The 19,385-nt window shown below is 45.2% G+C and overlaps 3 protein-coding genes across 5 annotated transcripts in view; 2 read left to right on the top strand and 1 right to left on the bottom strand.

The window, feature by feature from the left end:
• Positions 1-351: 351 nt before the first annotated feature.
• NUDT1 (nudix hydrolase 1) lies at positions 352-5,207 on the bottom strand. Of its 2 annotated transcripts, none has more exons than XM_082064411.1 (4): positions 5,131-5,207; positions 3,977-4,133; positions 1,295-1,440; positions 352-1,117 (listed from the first exon to the last, which is right to left on the bottom strand). In XM_082064411.1, exons 2-4 carry the CDS (start codon positions 4,126-4,128, stop codon positions 945-947), a joined length of 471 nt encoding a protein of 156 aa, XP_081920537.1. In that variant the 5' UTR covers positions 4,129-4,133; positions 5,131-5,207; the 3' UTR covers positions 352-944. The 2 variants fall into 2 exon arrangements, with proteins under 2 accessions (XP_081920537.1, XP_081920538.1); XM_082064412.1 differs by having other exon boundaries at positions 3,977-4,130.
• Positions 5,208-5,288: 81 nt separating this feature from the next.
• On the top strand, positions 5,289-7,632 carry MRM2 (mitochondrial rRNA methyltransferase 2). 2 transcript variants are annotated; one of them, XM_082064612.1, is made up of 3 exons: positions 5,289-5,333; positions 5,896-6,167; positions 6,865-7,632. In XM_082064612.1, the coding sequence occupies exons 1-3, from the start codon at positions 5,296-5,298 to the stop codon at positions 7,287-7,289; spliced, it is 735 nt and encodes a 244-aa protein (XP_081920738.1). In that variant the 5' UTR covers positions 5,289-5,295; the 3' UTR covers positions 7,290-7,632. The 2 variants fall into 2 exon arrangements, with proteins under 2 accessions (XP_081920738.1, XP_081920737.1); XM_082064611.1 differs by lacking the exon at positions 5,289-5,333 and having other exon boundaries at positions 5,785-6,167.
• Positions 7,633-8,732: 1,100 nt separating this feature from the next.
• Positions 8,733-19,385, top strand: part of MAD1L1 (mitotic arrest deficient 1 like 1) — a 305,040-nt gene continuing 294,387 nt past the window's right edge. The window contains exons 1-10 of the mRNA XM_082064189.1: positions 8,733-8,774; positions 9,701-9,841; positions 10,173-10,326; positions 11,509-11,649; positions 13,428-13,607; positions 15,008-15,132; positions 15,807-15,888; positions 16,176-16,306; positions 17,539-17,653; positions 18,586-18,647. Of these exons, the coding sequence (XP_081920315.1) occupies positions 10,177-10,326; positions 11,509-11,649; positions 13,428-13,607; positions 15,008-15,132; positions 15,807-15,888; positions 16,176-16,306; positions 17,539-17,653; positions 18,586-18,647 (986 nt within the window). The 5' untranslated portion in view covers positions 8,733-8,774; positions 9,701-9,841; positions 10,173-10,176. The remainder of the gene's footprint in view (positions 8,775-9,700; positions 9,842-10,172; positions 10,327-11,508; positions 11,650-13,427; positions 13,608-15,007; positions 15,133-15,806; positions 15,889-16,175; positions 16,307-17,538; positions 17,654-18,585; positions 18,648-19,385) is intronic.

The following is a 19,385-nucleotide window of genomic DNA, read 5'->3' as shown; positions in this document are numbered from 1 at the left end:
TCTGCTGCCCAGCACGCTGAGTTGTGCTGAGCCGAATGGCAAAGCTGCAGCTGCAGGTGACTGCACTTTGCAACGTGGATTTGCTGAAAGTTGATTGCGTTCCGCTGCCTTCAGCTGGAGAATCCCAAAGGGATCTCTAGCTAAACTTCTGAAAAGGTTTTCCCAGTGCTGGTCAAGTCTCACCTTGTCCCAGGATGTAACAGCAAATAGGGAACTGTATAGAAACTGGCATCAAGAAGGTACTTAATGCTGCAGCGCAGTCCACTTAACGTTTCTGTGAAAGGAAGCCAACTCCTGAAAGGCCCTTAAACAGCTCAGAAGCTAATGAGATGTTTACAACACAACCACACATGCTTTTACCAAAAATTTATTTTTTGCTACAAAAATTTATTCCAGCTACAAGGAAAAAGCCTAAAGAATTAGCCACCTGCTCAGAGAAGGATTAACACTCAGCTTTTAATAGATCATTTAACTACTGAACTATACCACAGCCAGGGACTTCTCTTGAAGGCCTGGCAAGCACTGCGCCTCGTGTGCGATGTGACCCGCTCTGCGCAGCCTCTGCCACCGGCTCTTGTGCAAAGACAACGAAGTCGTGCTGCTCGCCCCGGGATTTTGATCCAGCTTCAAAAAGTTCCAGCAAGCAACCCCATTTTGCCAAAAATTGTAGCTCGTGCTGCCAGGCGCCAGCTCTTGCGTAAGTACAACGGAGTTGTGTTTGCACAAGAGCCATCACCCAACGGCACAGACCGAGCAGGGCATGGAAAAATCTCATTACTTTTATTTCTGCTCTAAGAAAGCCCCTTATTTTCCTCACCTCCCCATGACCTTGCAAATAAGTCTCCTTTGCTGGAGAGCTGAGAAACAAGACCCTTCTCAGTAGCACTGATGGTGCTGTAGCCCAATGTGGGCAGCAGCGAGTGGGTTGAATGCTTTTCATTTCCTCAAACTTCCTCCACTTCTTCCAGGGTGTGCTCCAGGATAGTGTCTTGTCCCTGGAACTTAAAATAGCCACGAAACAACTTTTTCTGAAGCAGCAGAGGAAACCAATAGATATCGTCTGGCCACATGTGATTGAATGGCACCTCGTCCACCTGAAACCACTGTGGACGCATTTCTGGTGGGAGAAAACAAAAGAACTTTGCGTAAGACTTTCTCCTGTGGGTTTTTTTGCTGCCTAGACTTTGAGTATCTGTCAACAAGCAGCTTCCCCGCTGCCTCCCTCCCCAAAGGGGTTCTGGCATGAATAGTTCTGCATTTCTTTAAATACCTCCTTCTGTCCCTCCCCACCTACCATCGGTTTCTGTTGGCTCTCCATGAAAATGATCTGCTCTGAAGATGTGAACTTCCATGAGTTCAGGGTTGCCAGCAAATTCAAATGTGATCTGACCCATCTTCTGCAAAGTGTCCACAGTCAGTCCGGTCTCCTCCAGGAGCTCCCTGCACCAGAAGGAGATTTCGTTACCAGAAGGCAAGGAGTTGAAGAACAAAAAAAACAGCCATTAGCGTTACTTGCACACTCAACACACTTCCAGTGAACCAAAGGTGAAAGCTGCACCTGTAAAACAGAGCAGGGCGCAGGCAGCAAAGCAGCATTCGGGCTGTTTGTACCACAGCGGGGCCGTGTCAGGCTGGCTCGTGTGTTATTTCAGGCTCCTAAAGGAAAATAGTCTGTGTTGGCAGGGGAAGATTCAGGAAAACGGATTATTTCGTATACGCTCCTTGCAACGTGATCTTTTTTGTGATCAGTTAGAAGTGGGCTGACATACGACTGTGGCTGGATGTGCTTTAAGAACTTGGAGACAGACTTAGGCAAAAGGCTTTGCCAACTTCAAGCTAAAGCTTTTAGAATTGTAGGGAAGCAGGTAATAAATACTAGAAGTTCTGAGGCCAACTGAAGCTTATTTAAATAACGCTACGCGCTACGTAACATCATTTGCACACAGGACGTTAGAAATACCATCTCCTAGTCAGATACCTTATAAAAAGCACAAAGCAATTGTGTAAATGTTCCGCTTCTGCTCCTTGGAAGTGCATTTAGCATAACGACAGGCTGGAAGGCAAGACTTTTAAGAGCACTTAGAGGGACTTGCCAGGCAGCTCTTTTCCATGCATCACCATGCACAACTACTTGAAGCGCATTCAATTACTTGCTCTGTTTGTGCTATGCACTTAGGGCTTTTTTAATTTTTACCTGCCTCTAACAGAATCAGCACAGCTTGAAGTTGGCCATGGTTCTTCTAATGTACAAAACCAAGGAATGCTTTGAAACCATACATCTTCAGTTGAGGTTAATAATTAATGTAGCTGCATATTTAGCAGTAACTTAATTTTAAAATGTAATGGAAATGATCATTAAGGCTCCAGCTTCCCCTGGCATCAATTTCAGGAATCCCATCCTTCAAAATTATATTCCAACTTTATATCTTAGCTAATGTTAGTTTATCTTCCTGAGAAACTATGCCTAAAATAGAGGCAGTCTTCCAGCAACGATGCTAAAAGCCTCATTTTACAGGCTGTGATAATTGAACAACAAAGCACAACACTCGTATGGTTCTCTAAGCAATTTATCTGTCGGCCGTTTGGCTCTGTATGTAGTATGGGGAAACATTACAGGTAGCAAACTACAAATAACGAACTAGCTAAATGCTCCTCTTACAACACGTGCCGCTGAAGAGCCGTAGGTGCCCTGGTGCTCAAGGGAACGTGTACCCAGTGCAGTATGGAAATCTTACTGATTCAGGAAACTTCTGTTCATGTTTCAGCTTAATATTTAACTATGTGTGCCATGAGGACACTTCACACCTTACGCAACTGCCGGGCTGGCACAGATAAACATGTACCTAGGAAACCAAATGCAAAATTAAATAATTGGATTTACACCACAGTCAGCGGCAATATAAGCCTGGCAAACGGAGGCCGATTTAACGAACAAAACTGATCTCCCTCCCTCTGCTCAGAGATGATGAACTATACAAAAAGCCAGGATGTGAGCAGCAGGTACGGTAACGCTGTGCGCTGCTGGGTGCACATCTGCATAGAGAACCCTCCTGGATTATCTCACCGCAGAACCCGGGCGGTTGCGCTGGCACAGCTGAGGAGGCGGTTCAGGGCAAAAGCTGTTGAACAAACCTACACGGAACTTCCTGCAGGTGCAAGGGCAATTTTGGGCATACGTCAAAGTGAGGAGATGGCAAACAGTGGCTTTGTATCAGCAACATTCATGTAAAGAATAAGGCATCTAATTTTTAGAGGGGTTTAGCAACTCAGCTGTGATCTGCTATTTCCTTTCAATGACTAGACAGAAGAATTAACTTCAAGAAACCAGTATTAATGGCTTCAAAAATGGTACTGTACCTCTGTACCGATGAAATTCAATTCCCTAGCTCAGCATTAGGGCTTAAAAATGCCACCATGAAGTCAAATAATAAATCTCCATAGTGCCTTTCATAAGGGACCCCTGACAATTTCTACTATTTTGTCACTACATTTTCACACAGTACTAAAAATGCTACTGGAAAATAGCTTCAAAATTTAAACAATAAGCAGTGCAATGGCATAAATTGTAATCCTGCTATACAGCCAAAATTAAACTCTACGTGTTTCTGAACAGTGCAAGAACTTCTGTCCACCACTAGCAGACTAAAGTCTCGGTTTAGATCAGAGTCCAAGAGGTGGGAAGGAGGAAACTCGGTAACTTCCAGTTTCTCATTAACTGGATGCCAGTTAAAGATTTGCAGATAACAGGTAACGAGGAACAATCCCACTTCTTTGTACACGTGGCCGATGCTGCATCTCCTGTGGAGCGGGTGATTTTCTCTGCTCAGAGTTGGCTCACAGCTGCACTGCTGGGTAGGTAACACACCCATTCTGAAGGCATTCAGTTACCGAGCAGGTAACTCCACCTGCAGCCCACCACAAAGGGTCTGACACCCCCACAGCCCAACCTGCCCCCCAACACCCACCTTGGGCTCACCTGCGAGCGGCCTCCTCGATGCTCTCCCCTGGCTGCACCTTCCCCCCGAAGCCGTTCCACAGCCCGGCTCCAAACCCGCGCTTCTTCATGCCCAGGAGGACACGGGGCGGCTGCACCACCACGACCAGGGTGAAGAGCTTGTTCGTGAACATGGCTGCTGTGGGCAAGAGGAAGACACACTGCACCAGGGCTCCCGGCACTCCTCGGGTGGGAGGCCGGGCTCCTTCCCCGGCCTGGGGGCAGGGAGACAAAACCTGGACTTGCTGCTCAGGCCCAGGCAGCCCTGATGCCCCCAGCCCCCCCTCCCCGAATGCCCGGTCCTGCCATCCCCAGCCCAAACCCTTAAGTCCCCAGTGCCCACTTCTCACAGAACTATTTCAGTTGGAAGAGACCCTCAGCATCAAGTCCAACCATAACCCAACTCCAGCACTAAGCCATGTCCAAAAGGACCTCGTCTAAACGCCTTTTAAACCCCTCCAGGAATGGTGACTCCACCACTGCCCTGGGCAGCCTGTTCAATGCCCGACAGCCCTTTCTGTTAAGAAATCTTTCCTAATATCCAATCTAAACCTCCCCTGGTTCAACTTGAGGCCGTTTCCTCTCATCCTACCATTTGCTACTTGGGATAAGAGACCAACCCCTCCGTGCTCCGAGCTCCTTTCAGGCAGTTCAGCCAGTGATCAGCTCTCCCCTCAGCTCCTGTTCTCCAGCTGAACCCCCAGCTCCCCCAGCCGCTCCATCACACTCGTGCTCCAGCCCCTCAGCAGCTCCGTCACCTCCTCTGCGCTCTCTCCAGTATTTCAATGTCCTTCTTATCATGAGGGTTCAATACTGAGCACACTATTCGAGGTGGGGTCTCACCAGCACCGAGTACAGAGGCACAATCACTCCTCTAGTCCCGCTGGCCACACTACCCCTGGTACAAGCCAGGATGCTGTTGGCCTTTCCGGCCACCTGGGCGCGCACTGGTTGTCAATCAACACCCCCAGACCCCTTTCTGCCAGGCAGTTTCTCTAACACTCCCCACTGACCCCTGCTCCCCTGCCCCCTCAGCACTCCCCCCCCGAGTCCCAAACCCCCCCTTCCCAAACCCTTGTCCCCCCAGAGTCCCCTCCCCAAACCCCTCACTGTTTCTCCAAATCCTTAACCCTCACCCCAGCGCCAGCCCCCACGGCCCTGCCTCAACAGCCCCAATTTCGCGCCCACCGCCGTGTCCTCCTCCAGCAGCAGCTCGGCCCGGCTCTTCCCGCCCGCCGCCGTTCCGGCCCCGCCCCCGGCAGCCGCGCGGGGCGGCGGGAGGGCGGGGCTGAGGCGCCGCCATGGCGTGGGCGGGAGGCGCCGTGGCCGCCGGGGCCAGGTCGGTGGCCAGGCCGCTGGGGAGGGCTCGGCGCCGGGCTGCGGGAGCTGCGGGGTGTCCCCGGCGCGGTGCCGGGTTGGTCCCGCCGCCTCAAGTTTCCTCAGGAATGGGGCGCGGGGGTTGGTTGGGTGGAAGGTGGCGGCGGCGCCCGTGGCTGCCAGCGTGTTCCCCCCAGAGACACAGGACACCGGTTCCTCTGAGGGGAGCGCGGGCAGGGCGGCCGAACCGCGCGTGTGCCCCGTGGAGGCTCCAGCCCCCTGAGCAGCCCGGGCCCGGCCGGGTCACTCTGACACGTCCAAACGGGCCTCAAATGCGCCAGAGCTGTGTGGGTGTGCGACACCATTCCTGCCTTCGCTGGGAGGCCGCTGTCCAAAACACATCCCTTTTCGTTGGGATTGGACCAGATCGCTGAAGGTGCCAAGGGATCTCAAATCTGAGAGCTTTTTTTTGAGCCTGGTTAAATGGGGGGGCTGTAGTGGAGGCCAGAATGAATCACTGTAGAGAATCCTGACATGCATGGTGGTTATGCACTAACTGGTAACTCGCCTGTCTCCCTGGGCAGCTGCCGGCGTTTGGTGAGCAAATGTCTCCACAGCACGGCGCGGTTTCTGAAGAAAACGGGAGCTGAGCACTGGTGGTTGCAGCGGCATTCGAAGGATCCCTTTGTCAAGGCGGCGAAGCAGCAGCATTACCGCTGCCGAAGCGCCTTCAAATTACTGGAAATCGATGACAAGCATCGTATTCTTCGTCCAGGACTTTGTGTTCTTGACTGCGGAGCTGCACCTGGCGCTTGGAGCCAGGTTGCTGTGGAGAGGGTCAATGCCTTAGGTACCGGTAAGTGCATGTTTTGGGCAGGCAAGGTGGGGATGTTGCTCATCTTGAAGCATGTGAGAAAACTGAGCTGAGCCGGTGGCGCCGTGGGGAGGGGACACGGGTGCTGGAGAACACCAGGGTCGCTGATAGAAGCATGAAGGTGTGTGCCTACATGACAGTGAAAGTCTTCGTATCTTCCAGAGAAATAACGTTTATGAAATCAAAACTTACCATGAGGTGCTACTGTAGGTGTAACAAAGTGTTCTGGTTGACTGTGTTGTGGAGAGGATCGCTTCATCCAGTTCTGAAGTTTGTGTGGCCTCCAGCAGATAATCTGGCTTTTCTGTATTTTTATTTTCCTTCTTGAAAAACGTTAGTAACCACTATGTAGGGTTTATGTGTTTCAAGCCATTAATGTTTACAAAATAAAGTATTGTCATCAGTACTATTCAGGATTTCTGGACTGTCAGCCTTCAAATAACAGGAGAAAACCCAAGAAAAATACTCCTTTCTTATCCAAAGTAACTGATTTTCATGTCTTGAATGGATTAGCTTATAGCAAATCATTCATCCAGATGCACACAGCAAACTAAGGGCAAGAAGAACTGATATGGCAGGTGATATGTTTTTGTTTATTGTCTGGTATGGAGCTAATGCATACGCATGTTGTTTGCAACCATTATGTGTGTTCAGTGTGTCATTCATTCTTATAATCTAGATCCTGCTGTCCCCACTGGCTTTGTCCTTGGCGTTGACCTCCTGCGGATTTCTCCTCTGGAAGGAGCGGTTTTCCTGTCGCAGACGGACATTGCAGACCCTGGCACGGTGCGCGCAATTCAGAGTCTGCTTCCCGCAGAGAAGGTGGATGTTATCCTGAGCGACATGGCGCCGAACGCAACAGGCATTAAAGAGCTGGATCATCAGAAGCTGATCAATCTCTGTTTAGGCCTCCTGAATCTGTCCCAAAGTATTTTAAAGCCAAAAGGAACAATGCTCTGTAAATTCTGGGATGGACGGGAGTCCCATCTTCTACAAAACAGACTGAAGGAGCAGTTCCAGGATGTGAGAACTATAAAGCCTCAGGCCAGTCGGAAGGACTCCGCTGAATCTTATTATTTGGCAAGACTGTACAAAGGGAAATGAACTGCTGATGGTCAAACAGGTGATCGGACATTGATTGGAAATCTGAATTTGGCATGTGTTTAAAGAAAAATCCCACCATTAAGACCCCTAACTTGAACCATTTCTTTGTTGAGAACAATTTGGGAAAACCTGCTATGATTCTTTCAAAATACATCATGCTTTTCAAATGCAAAAATAAACCAGAGTGGTGTCCTACTGAGTTTATCCACTAATTATACAAGCAGAGACGTCCAATCTAACTTCTCACCTGTGGAGAAAACAGTTGGGAATGGAGAGGAGTAATCTGAAAGGCAACCTCTGGGGCTGCAGTAATGGAAATGAAAATAAAGCTGTGATTATATGAGGTTTTTAATGTGTGCTTGAAAATCATTGTGCTACTGATGGCATTGTATTTGAGACTAACCATAAAGACAATTATCAGAATGAGAGGAAACAGCGAGGGGAGTTTGAGCCAATTTATTGCCTCTTCATCTTTCTTAAAAGCTGGTGCAATTTATTAGCACATGTGAAAACAGACAATGGCTTCGTGCATGTCAGGATCTGCGTCGTCACGTACGATCAGCCGTTCAGGACGCACGACCGTGGCTCTGGAATATTCAGCCTGATGGCTCTGCTGCCTTTTCTAAAGACACAGGTTATATTTAGAAATTGCTACGTCATTGTACTCATAAATCCAGTAAATGGCAGTAAGGCAGGGTCATTGCTACTGAAAAGATAATTTCCCCTATGTTTTTGGTATTGTTTTATATTTGACCAATGGTGTATCTTAGGTGAAATGACAAGATGTTCCTTGGGTCCCAGACAGGCAGAGTTACTGATTGAATTGCTAGAATTCTGTTTGCAAAAATAAATTTAGCCGCTGCCTTATCGGGAAGTGACAACTTTTACATTTAATAGCACTTTTATCAGGCCGACTGTGGCATGAGTTATAAGAGCGGCTGCTAGCACTGTCCAGGGCTTCCAGATCTTTCTCATGAACATCTTATTTGGAATTGCTGACAGATTCATCGAATTTTAAGTACTTCAAAACTTCCCCATCTGGATCTCCATGCTGGTGTGCATTAAAGTGTTAGCTCAGCTGCCTGACCTGGGGAGCGGGGTGTTCTTGTGCATTTGGGGAGGAAAAACACGGATGATACTGTGCTTTTCAAAAAATTCGATTACCTGCAGTTTGCAACAGGGAGTGGGGCGAGCAGGGCGCTGGCCAAGCGTGGGCTGATCCCTGCTGCTCCTCCAGCTGCGCTGGGGCAGGATTTGTCGCAGCTGTGCTCGGGGACGGAGCGGTTTTGGGGGGGTGGGTTGCAGGGGAGGGGCTGAGCTCGATGGGTTTCGCAGCGCGGCGGTGCATTACGGTACGGTACGGCGGGCTTGCGCGCCTAGTCCCATCGTTACGGCGGCTCGGGCCGCTGTTATCGCGAGAGCTGGGCGCGAGTTCCCGTGAGATCTCGTCGCCGGGGCGAGGAGGGAGATCCAAGCGGGCGGCGGGTGAGTGAGGGCGGCAGCGGGTGTGAGGGCGGCGGGGAGGCCGCCGGTTCCGCCCAGCTCGGCGCTCCCACCCCGCTCCACCGCTTGACTGTTCGCGCCCGGCGGAGCGGGGCAGAGAGGCTGTGCCCCAGTTCCTCCCACCCCGAGGCGGGGCCGGGCTGTGGGCGCTGCGGGGCCGCGCTCCCTCCGGCGCCCCGGGCAGGGGGTCTGTGAGGGCGAACCCCGCCGTGCCCAGCGCGGCCGCTGCGGGGCTTGGCCGCGGGGCTGTGCGGGCAGGGGTCCCGTGTGCCCCGCAGGAGCCTGGGCCGGGGGCTGGTCCGCAGCGGGGCGGCGTGTGCGGATCCTCGGAGCGCTTGGAGCTGCCCTGGTTTCAGAGCAGCCTTGCCGGAGCACGGCACCTGTTGGCAGTGCTCTGTGGTACCGAAGTACTTACTTCGAATAAACGTTTTCAGTTGGGTTGAAGAGAAGCTGCTGAACTGTCTACTGTGATTAAGCTACAAAAGATGTACCCATCATTAACCAATTGACATGATAAGTGCTTTTGGACCACCTGCAAAACGAGGGGATATTTTTCAAGATTTAGATCCTTCTGCACAACAAGAGGGAGACAGGAGATTGAGTAACACCTTGTTTAGAAGCAGAGTGCTTAGTTTATACTTAACTAATAATTAATGGATGTAAGTAAGAAACTAAGCAATTGTAACTAACATCACCAATTATTTCTTAGTATAGATGTATTGTACATCAAAATTTTCAAAAATATTAGTGCATATGTAATAATTATGTGAATATAAGCAACACAAGAGCATCCAGTCTTTGGAGCACGCATGGAGAATGATCCCCAGTGTTCCACAGCACTGATAAAATAAAGAATGCTGCTTAACAGTATAATTCACTCTGCTGTTAAGTTTATTTCTTCGTTTCAGTTGGCGAGCCAGCCAGGAGACCCCGCTCTGCCCGGCTGCAGGGCCCATTGAGTCAAGGATTCTCTTGGGTACCTCTGGAGATTTCTCTGCAGAGACTCCTCATCTCAATTGGATCGCTGCGGGGACAGACAAGGACCCATGGTAAGACGGCATTCTTTTCAAAAAAAAAGAAAAGAAAAGGTGGGACCGATTGGGTGGTTGTGAACTATCCATAAGTCGTATGCAGGATAGCGTATACCAGGTTGCTAGCACCTTAAAGGTAGACTCTAGGTGCTGTGAAGTGGTTTGTGTGGAAAACTTACTTTGCTGTTGAGTTTATTTCTTGGTTTCAGGGTTTTGGCTGATTGGTTTCCTGTGTGCTTCCCTTATGTCTCCTCTTTGTGAATTATATAAATCCAAAGAATAACCACTGTGTTACTCTGGGAGTGTGTGATCCTGAATGTTTTGCTGATTACTTTCTGTGTTTCTCCAGAGCCATGGAGGACTTAGAAAATAATACCACTGTCTTCTCCACCCTGAGATCCCTCAACAACTTCATTTCACAGCGCATGGAGGGGGTGTCTGGGCTGGCCACACCGGGTTCGTCTCAAAGCTCCTTGCAGATTCAGTACCAGCAGAGGGTGCAGGTGAGGTGTGCTCAGCTTGGCGATGTCCGCAGCATCACTTCAGTGTGCTTGAAGACTCCTTTTGATTCCAGGAATCAGGATTGATTTAATTAAGATCTGACCATTCTTTCTAAAATTGATATTCATGCAAGCTCGATAATGGAAGCTTGCTTTTGGTGAACATTCTACAATCTTTAAATTTGTTTAAAGGGTCAGACATATTTATTTGTTTTGTAGAAATCTAAGAAAGGTCCTTTGAATTTCTTCTCTGCTTGTTATATCAGTATAGCACCTCAGGAAATTAAATTGCAAGTGATTTTCATATTGCTGAACAAAGGAGCTTTATATATATTAATATTTTTGTAGTAAGTAATTTTTTACCTTTTTTTTTTTCCCACAATCTTCCTCAAAGTTTCTTTGCCTGGACACATACAGGAGACTTGCATTGTGCTATGGCGTTGGTGTGCTAACCACTTGTGCTTGCTTTTCTGCTTCTGTTCGTATTCACATGTGTGGGGATTTTTTAATGTTGTTTTTTCTTTATTTTTTCACTTTTTCCTTTAAGCTGCCTTGTGCTCATAAAGCATGGAGTAAGTTGACAACTTGGATCATAAGGACTGTTTATTAGGCTGGGATGAAGTTTCAGTATTCTGTATCTTTATATAATTTCTATTTCAGTCTCTAAGTGTAAAAGAAACTTGTTTTTCTTTTAATGGTAATCCGCTTTGCATTTGGAATGTTGACAAATATGGATGGGTTTCTGTCTGTGGTATATCTCTGGTTACAGGGATGGTTAGAGGAGGCTCTTTCTGGTTAGGGAGTCTTCATTAGCTATAAGTTCAATGTACATTACTTAGATGTGAGGTATACTAATAATATTGTCTGTGCTCTAAGGTAACTTGAATGAAAAAATGAAGTATAACGTTGTAGCAGGTTGTAGAAAGGTTATTTTGCTCAGTAGTTGAATTTAATGGGGAGCATGATCTCTGCTTCTTGGTTAGCTGCTGTTACTTTTATGAGGCCTGGGGACTTCATCAGTAACCTGCAGCTAGTGGGAGAAATACCACAAACATGGTGATAGTTCCCTTGTAATTTGTAAATGGCTTGCAAGTATCATCCAAAGAGTACAGGGTGGGATAAAACGATGTTATTGCAGTGCTGTTAATGGTGTTTAACATCCCTTTTCACACATGAACCGGCCAGTTGGAGGAACAAGCTGGGCAGATCCACTCCAAATCCCAGCTCCTGCAGGTGGAACGAGAGAAGATGCAGATGGAGCTGAGCCACAAACGAGCTCGCATTGAGCTAGAGAAGGCAGCTACTACCAATGCCAGAAACTATGAAGTAAGTGTGACGGTTGCAGATGGCTCGATGTCACAGGCCTAGTCACAACACATGTAGTGCAGCTGCGCTGGTGTTTTGGTTTGGATCAGGGATGTGCTCTTGACTTCCTACGTGCCGTGCTTTGATTTGCAGTCGCGTGTCCAGAATGTATATGGTCAAGTTTTTTTGGGTGAAACTAAACTGGAAGATGCAGTCCAGGAGCAAGCCAAGTGTTCTCCAGCTGCTAATGGACACTGTCTTCAGGGCCAGCTCCAGCAAATCGGTAGTAGATGCTCTCGCTGTGCATTTGCTGCATTTGCACCGACTGCAGGTGTGGTGGTGGTGTGGGTGGCAAGTTCCCAGCACCAGCTGTTTCGCTCTATGGATCCCCTTGCTGTGCATTGCGCTGACTTGCTAATGCACACAAGTGTGCGAACCTCAAAGCCTTGTTGACAAACTGATGATCTGCTTACTGGATTCTGTTATTTTAGCACTGAAGTTGTCATGGGTAGCATTAGCAAAAGGGATTTGTTATTTGTTTCTCCCAGAAGTATTTAAGTGTTTTTACTCCCGGATGAATTTAAACTTCTGCTGGCGCAATTGCAAGCACTTAGTCTGTGTGACTGTAATTAACTGGAATGGCAGCAGTGCCAACCCTGCACTGTCACACAAGAGAGCTCGCACTGATAAAACAGTGAGCCTTACTCAGGGGCTAATATCTTTTATTGGTTTCTGGTTTTATGCCCGCATATGTTTGCTTAACTGCGTTACTGAAATAAGTACTAGATCTGTGGGGTTTGTGCAATAATAAAGGTCTCATATGTGACTGATTATTTAAAAAGAAATCTTTAAAAAATAATAAGCGTGTTTTGTATTTTATAAGGGTGCTTGGTGATGGATTTAGTGTGTTGTTATGAAATAGTGAGTCAGTGACTAAATTCTTCGTTCATGTGAAGTCAGGTGGTGTGGGATTAAGCCAGGAGGAGTACAAACTGGAATGTAGCTGAGTCAGTCACAGAAACCCTTGAAATACTGGTACATAAAAAGGGAGCAGCACTAATCCAGTACTGTGGTAATTACCCTGCTCAGATTCTGTGGTTTTTTTGAGTCATGTGGATAAAGGTTTTAGGAACCTCACATCACTTTGCATAATCCTTGCTTACTATGTAAATCCGTGTCTCGATTTGCTTTGATTAGCAAAGCAATTTACTACACCTTTTTTCAATAAATGTTAATCAATTTGTGCTAGGAATAAACTGAAATAGTGTATGAAAGGTTGTCAGAGTGCAAAAATATTTATTGTATTCATTGATCGTACTGTGCATTTAAACCTGGTTTCTTTTCTATTAAATAGCCTTATACAATTTCCAGAAGTTGCAGAGGGAAGTTTGTCTTATTAACTCAATTATTGAGATCTGGGTTTCTGGTCTATTTGCTATGCATGGGTCAGCTTTAAATTGGAGCGTCAAATGTTTTCATCTTTGATCTGCTGGAGAGTGTGCAGTGGAGTCTGTGCAGCCATGGCTGCATTCTCATATTCACGTGTCAGTCTAAGAGATTTGGAAGACTGTCTCTAAATTTTCCAGCTCCGTTGCCCTGGGTAGTTCCTTGACATCGAGTTGCTACTGGTAAGATTTTTGCCCTTAGCAAAGGCTAAAGGTGCGACCTGAGTAGCGCCGCTTCGTGATGATGCCTTGGTGACCACAGTAATGAGGAGTGCAGACAGGAGGAACAAAAATGGCTTCGCCTTTGCGCTACTTTCTTCTTACATCTCTTTGCATTTTCTTTTTCTTTGCAAGCGAGAAGCTGACCGTAACCAGGAGCTGCTCACGCGCATCAAGCAATATCAGGAAAGGGAGACAGAAGCTGAAAATAAACTGAAAGAACAAATGGAGATGAACAAATCCTATAAGAAGAGCATGGAGACGATGAGTAAGAAGCTGCAAGAGAAGGAGAGCAAACTAGCTGAAGCTAATGAAGTAAGAACAGTAATTTTTAATCCGTTCATAGCTTCAGGTGACTTTGCAGTTCTTGTCAACAGAAAATGCCCTCTTTGATTAAAAAAAAAATATTGGAATAACTGTGTTTGTTATCTAGAAATGAATGAGCCCTGGTGGTGTGCATCTTTTCTGTCAAAATTTATAACTAAATCAAGTCCAGACACAAGTGAGCAGGTCAGAAGATGTTACTGTATTAATTAGCAATGAGAAGACTTTTTTGGACAGGTTGATATGGAGAAAAATTAAAAAAGTGCAAGGCAACATAGAGCATCTAGGTTTAGAAATCAGGTTACACGACACAGTAAAGAAAGGGGAAACGATTCGAGAGATAAGGTGGGAGGATATTCAGGGAAGCAGGAGGAACTGTAGAGTAGATGAAACCAAAGTTATGTACGAAGTATGTTTTGCCGAAGTGTCTTAAATGCCTACGTGTTCCACGGTAGAGAGAATGATTGGATAAGACTTTCAGTTCTTTTGGACGAACAGACCATCTTTTCAACTCTCAGCCTTTTCAGAAATCATTATGTTTAAATTCAGCTAGTTCATTTGTAACTTTTCTGTTTAACTTGGTTTCCTGTGCCAGTTGTGGATCAACAACCACTATGTCCTTCAGCCTTCCTCCTGCCTTGGTGTCACTGGAAGTGTATCTATGTGATGCAGCAGGTCAACAGATTCAATGTGCCAGTTATCTGTGATTAAAAACAGGGAGACAGTGATGGCACATGAAACTAAACTCACATATGAAATGCGTGCAGCAGTTCTATTTCTGTGTTAATTTTATTTCCATATCTATCTGTATCAAGATGAGAACCCTATGTGTCTCTCTGTCTAGAAAGCACCCTAAGGATGTAATGTTTTGAGATTTTTTTCTCTTTTTCTGTGTTAAAGGGAGCTGAGTAATGGCTGTTTGAAACAAATGCTCAAGTTTTTCTTTAGAGTTAAGGCATTTGGAACAAAATTTTAAAAACCACTGGCCTCTGCTTTTGAGGGAAGCATAATACTTCAGGTGTTTGGTTGAGAGAAACCCAGACAAAATATATTTGGAATGGCTGTGGGATAATTATTTTTAATATATATATATCTATACTTGTGTTATATCATCATCTAGCTTTGAAGATTGATATTTTTCATGCTAGTTTGAGGTCACCCACTTAATAGGGAATGGAAATGAGAATTTGGGTGACAGATGAAAGCAACTAAATGATTGTCTCTTGCCTTTGTTTTTGCAGTGAGTTTGCAGGTTTGTAGGAGTTTGGGTTGTTTCTAGATTCAGCGTTTGTACTTTTTAGTTGGATATGATTTCTGTCTATCACCATCCATAATGTCCAGCTTGGAGACTCATAGCCTTGTGTGTTTATTCTTTCCTTCCATTAATTCAGACAATCACGATATTAAAAGGGAAAATATCAGAGCTGCAATGGAATATAATGAATCAAGAGATGCAGATGACAAGCCAAGACTCTCAGAAGCAGGAGCTGATGGAACAGCTGGATGTTCAACAGAAGTAAGCAGGGGATGAATGACTGTAGGGAGACAAAGGCAAACAGAACTTCAGTCTTCTGCAGCTGTTGTCACTCAGGAAACTTTAAACAGCGTTTGATTTCTGCTCTTCAAAGGGGTTCTTTGATCTGGATGTGCAGGTTATAACCGTTGTTTGAAACTAGCTCTGAGGTGCAATTTAATTGTACCTTGAGAAAAAAAATGCTTGAGTTTGAAATCTCAGCGATGTCTCATGTTTGTGGTGGAGAGTTAACAGAAGGCATGTGGGTGGGAAAGGCTTATCTGAACTTTATAGATGGAACAGAACAAAAATATCAAGCCATAAATTATAGTTGAGGGGTAGTTGAAAGATATGGTTGTGTTTTTCCTTGCTTACTAAGTTCAGCTCTTGCAAAGGTGCTGATTGTTTGCTGTGAGTGTGTATTTGTTGGTTTCAGAGTGAAAGTCACTTGATTTTTGGGTATTTCTTAAGATATATCGTTTAATTAAAATGAGTATTTTTGTCTCTGAGTTAAAGGGGATGGTATGAGTGTGAAACTCAGAGACAATTTTCTATAACAGTACCATATACCTTGTTAGTGGTGTTTGAAAGTGTTTGTCAGAGATGCTTCTGCATGTGGGTTTTTTCTTGTGTGTGATTCCTGAGTGCTAAATGTCTTTTGTGTCTACATCTGACAGAAAATGGCAAGAGGCTAGTCAGCAAATCCAGACATTGCAAGCAGGCCAGTCCCTCCTGGCAGAATATGAACAAAAGATTAAGGTAAGAAAGTCTGTGGCTTGTATAAAGCTTTATGGTTTAATTTCTTCCATGGAAGAACAGAACTGTTTTCTTTTGAAAATGACTGTTGCAGAAATAAAAGGTCTGTTTGTCATATAAGAATCTGATCTGGTGGCCAACAAGAGCTGAAGTTGGCTAAATTCAGTTGAATGGACCAGGCTATCTACAATTCAAGTCATTGATTCGACTTTAAAAAGTATGATGGGGAAGTAGCTCTTATGAGTTCCATGTTAATCATTGGTGTCCTCTTGTCATCCTGTGTTTTCCAGGACCTGGAGCAGAAGCTCTCCCAGCAGGAACATGATGCTGTAATTGTCAAGAACATGAAAGCAGAATTGGCCCGTTTCCCAAAAATGGAGCGGGAATTGCGCCAGCTCAGGGAGGAAAATGCCTACTTCAGGTGAAAGAACGGTCTGGTTGTTGAGAAGGATTATCTTCTTCTGTACCTGCTGTAATTGCACTATAGGTACTTTGAAAGCCCTCTATTGGGCTTCCATATGGAAAACCTTAGAAGGAAGTTCAAATATGTCATATACATACTGCGTATGAATCGAGCAGTGTTGTGATGGTTACTAGGTGAAAGGATATGACAAGATGTGGGTAAATCTTCCTGAGCACAGTGAGTGTGAATTGATTGTTCTGGATGCTGATACCTACTTGTTAGAACAAAATTCAGTTATTAAAGACAGTGATGAACTCTATACAGGTTTGGGAAAGAAATCCTTGTAGAGAGAAGAGATGGCTGAGCATTTCTCTAATAACTGTTTCTGCTTAGTTACTGTTACCACTATTTTAAAGGCTTGTTGTTCCAGCATGATGTTTGGAAAGTCTTCTGTTTAGATTTCTAAAGAATTCTAAGATAGCCCTTGGCGGAATAGACTTTCTGGGTATCTGAAGTGGCAATTAGTTTGGAAAATTAAACTCCTGTGTACTATGAAATAGTTTGCCTTAAACATTTTTTTTAGAGTAAACTTAATTTCCATGTTTTGGTGTTTTTAAAGCGTAAATTACTTGAGTGATCTTGCCAGCTTTTTCTTATTCTAAAATTCAATCTGCCTTGGTCTTGTTCTTGTTAGTGTTTCATTATAATTTTAAATTATGTATCTTGTAATCTTTTCTCATGCTTGTTTTTGGATGCAGAAACACATATCAAGAGATTAGAGGTCATTCTTTTGAAACAGTTTTATCTCCCCCATACACATGTCTATTAAAGTCGAGCCAAGCAGTGTCAGTGCTTTCAGGTGTCCCGGAGCGCTCACAACGCCCCAGCGTCCAGCGCTTGCTGTGTTCCAGCCCTGCGCTCAGCTGGCTGAAGAGCGGAGGTGGGAGTCTCGCCACCCCTCCTGCTGTTTTGCCAATCAGTAAAGCAAATACAAAGCATCACCTTGTTTGGACATAATTAGGACAGCACTTAGTTGAAAAAAATCAGTTCAATAAAGCTGCATTTTAATTTTTTTTCTTTTGTTTTTGTAAAGTAACTTTCCAGTGAAGGTTGTAGAAGTGAGTCAGTTGAATGTCATAGTGTCTGTTCAATGTTGTATGATTCTCTTGTAAATCCATGTGTGTCTGAAAGTTTGTGAGAGTGAATTGAGTTGCATGGCTCTTCAATCACTGTCTCTCCTTTCACCATAGGGAAATGAAAGAAAACAACGGGTTGCTTAAAGAGGAGGTAGAAGGTCTGCAAAGAAAACTGGAACGCTATGAGAAAGTCCAAGCACAGCTTGTGACTGTTGAATTGGAAAATGAGGTGAGGTGCTGGAAGTATTTGGTGGATGAGCAGCATAGCGGGTTTCCTTTGCTACCTGGCCTGTCTTTTAGGCTCTTCTGTATTGTGTTAATTGAGATATGATACCTATTTTAATTAACTGGTTTGAACTAGGCATTTCTAAACTTTAATGTCACCATGAAGGAAGCTATGGCAATGAAGGTAAAAAAGACAGCATGATGTCTGCTGTTCAGCTGGAGATTTTGTCTAAACGACAATCTCATCATAGTGTCTTTTCTGGCCTTGCTGTCTGTCTTTTAACTTTCTTTGCTGGAAATGCTTTTTTTGGCATTAAGCTCTGCCTCGACATGGTGTTGCCACATGGTGTGGTAAAGGCCTTGATACACTTGTATTGCTCCCAGCGCTAGCAGGGCCAGAATGTGATCGCAAACAAATAAAATTGTCTTGCTTCCATCCCGATCTGTGTCGGGCATACAGTGAGTTGTCAAGAGATTCACCTGAACATGTAAACTTGTTGATCTGCAGAACTCTACTGGTGTGTGATCAGGTTTAGGTAATGCTGTCTGGTATTGACTGAAAGTGAAAAGCTATAGGAGGAACTGGAAGAGGAGAAACGGGCACTTTGGCAGCTACAGAACTGGTGCTGAGGATGCAGCTTTTCTTCTCTGCTGCTGAGAATCTGGTCTGCCAAGGTCTGGCACAGTGATGGTCACTCACAGGGTTAGATAATCGATAGTGCTGAAGTGTAGCATGAGCTCTGTGTGTCACAGAGCTGCGGTGACAGGGCTGGAGAAGGACAACCCAAGAAGTGCTAGATAGGAAGACAGTGGAATACATAGGAGGAAAAGGAAAGATGCTGAGTTTGAATGGAGAATCATGAGAAAACGGTGTGGAAAATGAGCTGTTAGAACATTTGTCTGTGTGTCTAACTCTTCTTTTGGTCTCTACTGTAGAAACTTCTGGGAAAATTAAAAAGCTGGGAGAAACTGGACCAGAGCACGGGCTTGAATATCAGGTATGTGCTCACAGCTCTGGAGGGAGGTAAAACTTCAATCACTTTCCTCTTAATCATCTCCTCTCTGAAGTGTGGTGGTCATGTATTCTTGTTATTTCTTCTTCATGTGAAAGCTCCTCCAGTACCTTTTATTGTATATGAGGAGAACTGTAAGATACACATTCTTACAAAGTATCTTTGGGAACTAAGAAATGTTTTTCACCAACTCAGTTTGACCAATGTGTCTGAGGCCGAGGCTCAAAACGGAGTTCTTTGAACTCGTATAGCTACATTCATGTTTAGTTAGAGATTCTGCCAGCTTAACAAGTGACCTTTTCAGAACTTTAGGATATGTCCAAAGAAGAAAAAATGTATGTTACTTCTAACAAATAGTGGTAAATGTGATTTATTTGAAATCTGGATATCAAAATAAACTGCCAGATCATGTTATTGTGACTTTTCTTCCCTAAAGCAGCTGAAGAACAGTTGTTAATTTAGTTATTTTATCTAACAAGAGAAATGGAATAAACTTTATTTCTTATAAAAGGGGGAAAACATACCCCCTCAGATTTGTGGCACTGGCTGGTCTCCTCGTGTACTGTTACTTAACTCTTTCTGACATCTGGAGCACTGAACAGATTTTTTTTAAGACCTCTGAGATGTATGTGGTAAAAATCAGGACTGGAAATGGTGCATCTGATGGTCATTTTCTTCCACTGCAGAAGGTTTTCTGTGTAGCTGTGAGGCGTTGCTTTATTT

The sequence above is a fragment of the Streptopelia decaocto genome (assembly GCF_964273445.1).
Source record: "Streptopelia decaocto genome assembly, chromosome: 13".
Lineage (NCBI taxonomy): Eukaryota > Metazoa > Chordata > Aves > Columbiformes > Columbidae > Streptopelia > Streptopelia decaocto.
Note: the sequence above shows the minus strand (reverse complement) of the source record. Positions and strands in the feature narration are given on the sequence as shown.

Bases quoted from the DNA above. Each gene is read 5' to 3' on its own strand.
- NUDT1 (XM_082064411.1), bottom strand. From the start codon at position 4,128: ATGTTCACGAACAAGCTCTTCACCCTGGTCGTGGTGGTGCAGCCGCCC. The intron at 1,441-3,976 runs GTGAGCCCAAGG...CTTCTGGTGCAG, and splicing joins ATCGAGGAGGCCGCTCGCAG to GGAGCTCCTGGAGGAGACCG. The intron at 1,118-1,294 runs GTAGGTGGGGAG...TTCTCCCACCAG, and splicing joins AGAGCCAACAGAAACCGATG to AAATGCGTCCACAGTGGTTT.
- MRM2 (XM_082064611.1), top strand. From the start codon at position 5,846: ATGCATGGTGGTTATGCACTAACTGGTAACTCGCCTGTCTCCCTGGGC. The intron at 6,168-6,864 runs GTAAGTGCATGT...CTTATAATCTAG, and splicing joins GGTCAATGCCTTAGGTACCG to ATCCTGCTGTCCCCACTGGC.